Source organism: Acipenser ruthenus, chromosome 21 (genome assembly GCF_902713425.1).
Source record: "Acipenser ruthenus chromosome 21, fAciRut3.2 maternal haplotype, whole genome shotgun sequence".
NCBI classification, from domain to species: Eukaryota; Metazoa; Chordata; class Actinopteri; order Acipenseriformes; family Acipenseridae; genus Acipenser; species Acipenser ruthenus.
This window is the reverse complement of record NC_081209.1, coordinates 25,007,960-25,014,431: the sequence shown is the minus strand read 5'-3', so window position 1 is coordinate 25,014,431 and position 6,472 is coordinate 25,007,960. Positions and strand designations below refer to the sequence as shown.

At 36.2% G+C, this 6,472-nt stretch overlaps 1 protein-coding gene across 1 annotated transcript in view; it reads left to right on the top strand.

The window, feature by feature from the left end:
• Positions 1-6,146: 6,146 nt before the first annotated feature.
• Positions 6,147-6,472, top strand: part of adam10a (ADAM metallopeptidase domain 10a) — a 59,337-nt gene continuing 59,011 nt past the window's right edge. The window contains exon 1 of the mRNA XM_034049841.3: positions 6,147-6,413. Coding sequence (XP_033905732.3) covers positions 6,182-6,413 — 232 coding nt within the window. The 5' untranslated portion in view covers positions 6,147-6,181. The remainder of the gene's footprint in view (positions 6,414-6,472) is intronic.

Here is a 6,472-nt window from a genome sequence, read left to right as displayed (position 1 = left end):
TTATTTTTTAGTTTTTTTGGTGACATGAAATAACACGAATACAAAAATATAACAATCTAATTTTTTTTTTTCTCTCTCTACAGTTTTAGGAACAGAAATTCAAACAAACAAGCCTAACTGGGGAACAGTGATTACAACGACATTGGTTATCTTTTACCAATACTTTTTTTCATAAAACCAAAAAAAGCTGAATATCTGTCTTGCATTGGAATCATGCTCAAATTAGGAACACCGAAAATACAAGGCAAGCAGCCCACTTTTTAGCAGGAAGTAATTCTCAGGGCACTAAGCCTGCGCAGATCACAGAGACCGCGAGTTCTTAAAGGGCCAGTGAAATGAATTGATGAAGCAACTGCTTAGCAATTAGCAACATTGTCATTCTTTTGTTATATTTTTGATGAAAGTTATATTTATTCTTCTGTTGTTTTTGGTTCGGGGTTTTTTGTGCTTTAATTGGTGGTATACAGATTTCTGAAAGGCCCCATTATTACACCACTTCTTCCTGGTACTCTTTCACTTCCTGTGGTGACACCATGGTCTGATCTCACTCCCTTGGTCCCAGGCCTCTAGACCGTGATAGTGAGGCTATAAAGCAAAATAAAGAAAATAATCCAAGTTAAAAATATACAAATGATAGAAAATGATGAGGTGCCGTTCAGGAAATAATTCATTGGTTTTAATTGATAAACAGTATGGTGAATTTATTTTTAAGATGGTTATAATTTATGAGCAGTATGGTTAATTTATTTTCAAGATGGTTAATTTATAAACAGTGTGGTTGGGACATTAAATGGCACTGTGAAGGACACCCTTGGGGTACTCACTATCATGCCATATAGACACTTAAATAAATGCATAGTCTTATACTCGGATGCTGTTTCACATGTACCATATAAGTATTAGCACACTCCGGTGATGAAAATAGGCATAAACCTTCCAGGAAAAGACAAAAATGATGGGGCATTATCTTAAAACTGCAGTGTTTTACAGATTTGAAGGATAAGAAAGCTAATCACTTTACTTAATAATAATAATAATAATAATAATAATAATAATAATAATAATAATAATAATAATCTAAAGTACATCTGTAACATTTTCATTATTTTTATTCCTTAGCAATCATAGATTATGATAGTTTCTCATTGGGTCTGGACTACTCACATGACCCATCCACACTCATCCACATACACAGGAGAGAAGCTTCGTGCCGTGTGGGAAGTTTAACTGCAGAAACTGGTTGCAAACAGCGGGGGGGGGGGCTTGATTAGGGGGGGGTTTGATCATTTAGCACCAGTAGGCACTCTGGTGCTAAACTTTCAGATACAGATTTATTGTACACATACAATCTCAGAAAATATTAAAGCGAACCTCTTTTGAATTTAATGAAGCAGTAAATGTTCTCTAAGACTGTGTGAGCTGTTTGTTTGCTTTGTTTTCCTTTCAGACTCCCTGTTTTATGCTCAGTTAAATTCAAGTATAATAAGCTCATTCAAGTTTAATGTTTTAGTATTACCTCCCCTCCTAGCGTACCCTAACTATGACATGTATTGATAGTCATAGATTTGTGAAATGTTTGAAGAATCCTGGAAGATAATAAGGCAAAAACAAGCAAAAGCTAAAAACGAATTTGATATAGTGTTCATGAACTTTAAATAACAAAAGCAGTCCTGATGGAAAGACATTGCCTTGTTGAAAAGTGACATGTATTTATTCATCTTCAAGGGACTGTGCCATGCTAAATGGGTTACTGGTGATGAAAAAACTGTACATCATAAACTGTAATTTAGGTGGAATGGCGATGCACCTGTATGTTTCTGGAGTGTCTTAGCACTATATGTTTGTTATTATAGAATTTTTTTTGCTGGAATAGTTAGTAAGCAAGGCAAATATCTAAGCAGAAACAAATATACTCTTACATAACACACATAATGGGATATTAAAAAGGTGTAGAATCCATTTCATATTAAGGTGATTGTTAACTCTGCATGTAATCTATTAAAACACATATCTCAGCCATGTCTTTCCACCTAATAATGCTTTTCCAGTTGTTATTTTAAAAAAAGTTGTTTTTATAAAATTGGTGGCCCTCGGAAAGATATTTGAATTAAACGGCTGTTTGTTATAATTGTATGTAACTGTAGTAAAACCACCTCCCTATCTAGGTTTCTGTTCATTAGTACAGATGTTCCACTCTGACACAACATATTTTTAATGGTGGCTGTGGTCATGCTTTCCTGTGACAGCCGGCCTGCCTCCCTCTGAGTCTTCGCATCCAGGCAGAAGGCAGGCCATCTGTAAAGGCACCTTGCTGTAGCCACTAAGCTGTTAGTATGGTTCTGTTGCAGTGCCAAGTTATACTTGGAATAATAAAAAATGGCTTGTCTGAGCGAGTGTAAGAGAAGGATTTATTTTAAAAAAAGATGATAAACAAAGCATGAAAGAAGCAGGAACAGCTTTCGTCTCTGGCAGTGAATAAAGCATGCTGACATAATGTGTGGGAGCATTAAAAATACAAATAAAAATATCTATACAAAAGAATGATTCAATGTTGGGCATCACCTGCTGAACAAGCCTTGCCATTCTTTGTTGGAAGAAAAAGAAATCCAATTGCAGCCTTTTCATAAGATCGTTTTTGTCTACATCCCTTTTACAGTACTGGATGTACTCTTTTTAAAACAGCTAGCATGCTAATAAAATGCAATGCATTCATTCATTCCCTTGAACTGTCTGACCTTTCATATATTTCGAATATCATACATATAATGGCAAATACAATTACCCAGTACAATCAAAGGCAGTAGGACTGTATGAGTGCAGCTTTGGGATTGATGGGTTTTATTGTCATTTTATTCAGTTTCCATGACAACATAGATTCTTTTAGTTCAGTGTGAGTTTTCCCAAGGCGAACGGGTCACCATGATCTCTTATAGTACACGTAGTGCTCTTCACTGCTGAGGAGTTGGGGGTTGTTATGTTAGTAACACATTGACAATTATCATACAACTTGATAAAGGCAATAGAGGTGATATTATGTATTTGGTTTCAAAGCACATTGTTATGGTGTCATTCTGAATTGTTGTTGTAATTGTAATAACATTGTTATTCAACATATGGACGTTACAACAACAATTTAAAACGACCTTAACACCATATCAATAGAGAATTGGATTGTATATTAATTCCGTTTCTCGCTGTGACGGTCTATATAATACGCAAATAATAGGGTTAAACGTAATAGAAGAAATGCTACAATATACATTTTATCGATAACATCCTAGATAGTTTATCAGAATGGTTCATACATTATGTACCACATAGATTTGTTTGATGCTAAACTTGTAAGCTCTGTCTTAACCTTCATAATTCTCTGGCCACATTCAAACCATTGGGTTAGACACCAATTGGATTTATACATGACGAGTATTCTGTGTGGTTTCAAAGCAAAAATAAAGCACTTTAAATGTGCAATACAAATGGAAGTAAGGAGGGAAAGAAAACACATAACCCTATTCATTTATGTTGGTCACAGCTTCCATGTTAGCCGAATAATAACATTTAATAGGCATTTTGAAAATAAATAACAAGGAATTATAACCACCCCATCCCTTTGGAAGCCTTTTGAAAATAATACAAAACACATGTGGAAGGAATCAGGAAAAGATGTAGTCCATGTAAATTTCAACAGAGACTATGAGATAAACAAAGACAATACCAATGTTTAACTATAGATTTTGTGTTGTAAAAGTGTCTTTATTTTTGTTAATTTGCATACTATTGTCTTGGCTGTAGAAGTGTTTTTATAATTGCAGCAGTAAGTCCAAACATTAATATTGACGAGGGCAGTCGTGACATACATCCTTAACCCTAAGCAGTACTGAATGGGTAAGTGTGGTTGCTTATGTCTGCAGTAACTTGCTATAGCCACTATAGGGAGCAGGCAGCACAGAAAGGAAAGGCAACATTGAAAAATAAAAAGAGTTGGAGTTCAATTCGTCGGTTAAAAAATAACAAATACCTGTACACAGTGACCCCCATGGGCTATTATGATGTAACATTCTGGTTTATTTATTTTGTAGAAAAGGAACTGGTAAAACTCCTTGACAAATGTTTTGACTGGAAGTCTTTAGCAATTTATATGTGAAGACACTGATAAATATTCTTAGTTTAAAGCAGTGTGGAGTAGTGGTTAGGGCTCTGGACTCTTGACCGGAGGGTCATGGGTTCAATCCCCGGGGGGGACACTGCTGCTGTACCCTTGAGCAAGGTACTTTACCTAGATTGCTCTAGTAAAAACCCAACTGTATAAATGGGTAATTGTATGTAAAAATAACGTGATATCTTGTAACAATTGTAAGTCGCCCTGGATAAGGGCGTCTGCTAAGAAATAAATAATAATAAAAGAAGCTTCTTTTATTACAGCATTTCTATGTCTCACAGCTGAGTGCTTTACAATTATGGATGATTCATTTATTTAAATAACTATAATGCTTTTAAGAGCAGATGGAGGACTAGGTGCTAATTTCATACTAGGAGATATGGTTTTTTTTTACCCCTGTGGATGAACAGTTATGCTGACAGAAAAAAAAATAGACGTGATATACACCAGCTCCTAGCAATATATACAGGTATTGTTATCTTAGCAGTCATAAGTGTATCTCAGCAGATGTATGTTTTGCGTTGCACTGTGGCTGTTATTTCCTACAGCTAACACGGCATGGACAGTCCTAGGTGGCATCTGAGCAGCTCAAAATTGAAACCTTGCTCTGCATTAAGAATATGCTGTAAGTCCAGCAGGTTGGCATTCTGATGCACAATTCCTGTTTGCAGTCACTTGAAGCCACATCTACTGTGGTTTGCTAACCCCTGCTACAGTATATGATAGAGATGGAACTACGTTGGTACATACATACTTCTGTACTTATGTAAGGACTTGCATAGTGGTTATCTACAGAACTGTATACAATCCAGGGTTACGCAAGCTGTCTGTCAGGCCATCCGTCTACATGGAACAATTACATTGTTACACATATCTACAGAACCGCGTATCCAAATTAATACATGTGATTAAACTTGCTAAGGTGCGAATGTTTAAAAATACTACACCAATAACGCGTAATAAAGTGTCTTCACATCTCCGATATGCTGCCGATTTTTTTCCAACACTTTGATTGTGTTTGATCTGGACTGATGACTTTATTACTGATATGTATTGAATTGGAGAAATGTTTCAGAATGCACAATAAGTGGTGTGATTTGTAGAACCAGTAAGTGTCCAGTGATAGCACTAAATTGCTCCTGTGCCTAAATGCATCAGAGGTTATCACTGTTCTGTTGGGGAGGTAAATTGCATAGGGAAAGATCTCCCTGAAAAATATGTAAAAAAATAAATAAATAAAAAAATAATAATAAAATACCAGAAAATTTGAAATATGGTACAAGTAACCATTTTAAAATAGTCAGAAAAAAAATCACATGCTTTATTTACATAAATAGCAACATAATTAAGCATGCATTTCCAGCATTTTCTTTGCGCGTGCAGTCAAAGCAGATCTGTTGTCTGGTTTACACTGAACAATCACGCTAGCAACGGGCTATTTAAAGCCTTAAAGCCTGTCTGTGAGCAGGGCGTCATCTTCTATGTGAAAAAAATGCAGATTTAAACAATAACTAGCTTCTGGTTATAACAAAAACCTGGATTACAATAGCAGTGGACCTGGGGCTTATCTGTAACGAATGAAGAGTCTCAGCCAGTACACAAGAGATCATGTGACACAGCTATAAGGCTGCTGGGAGATGGAGTTCTTAGCCAGTGTGGTTTGTTTCTTAACCAAATATTTGCGATAACCAAAGCTCATAGAGCATTTCAAGTTGAGATTTACTAAATTGTAATACACTGTATCTATTTTAGAGCTATTTTAGCCAGACCCCACGTACAATTATTAAAGTGAATTAACACCGTATAACGTTCTCGTTATATAATTTTAAAATGAGATTCATTGGTGTGTCAACAACATACAAGTTCTTACAACCGAAACTGAAGAAAGTAACTTGAAAAAAAAAACACCACAGGATCGGGTGAATGTCAATTGCTAAACTTCATTTGCTTGGTTTGGTAAGAAAAATAACGGTCGCTGACCCTTTAAACTGACTAGGACACAATTTGTCAGCAGAGTTTGATATGCGCGAGTGGGGCAGGGCGCGTTCGGGCCAGCCTGCGCATGACGTCACGCCGCTGAAGACGAGCGAGAGCCACAGAGGGAGCTGCAATAAACAGAGGGCGAGTGCGCCTTTAAAAGAGGTGGAAAGCGAAACAATAAACCATTGCTGTGTCTATGTTCTAACAATGAATTTAATCGACATGGTCTTCATAAAGCTGTTTGTTTTCTTGTACTGCGCGACAAACACCGGGGGTAAGTTGGATTTTATTTTCCATTGTACATGGTATTGTATTGGAAGTATTAAAAACGCA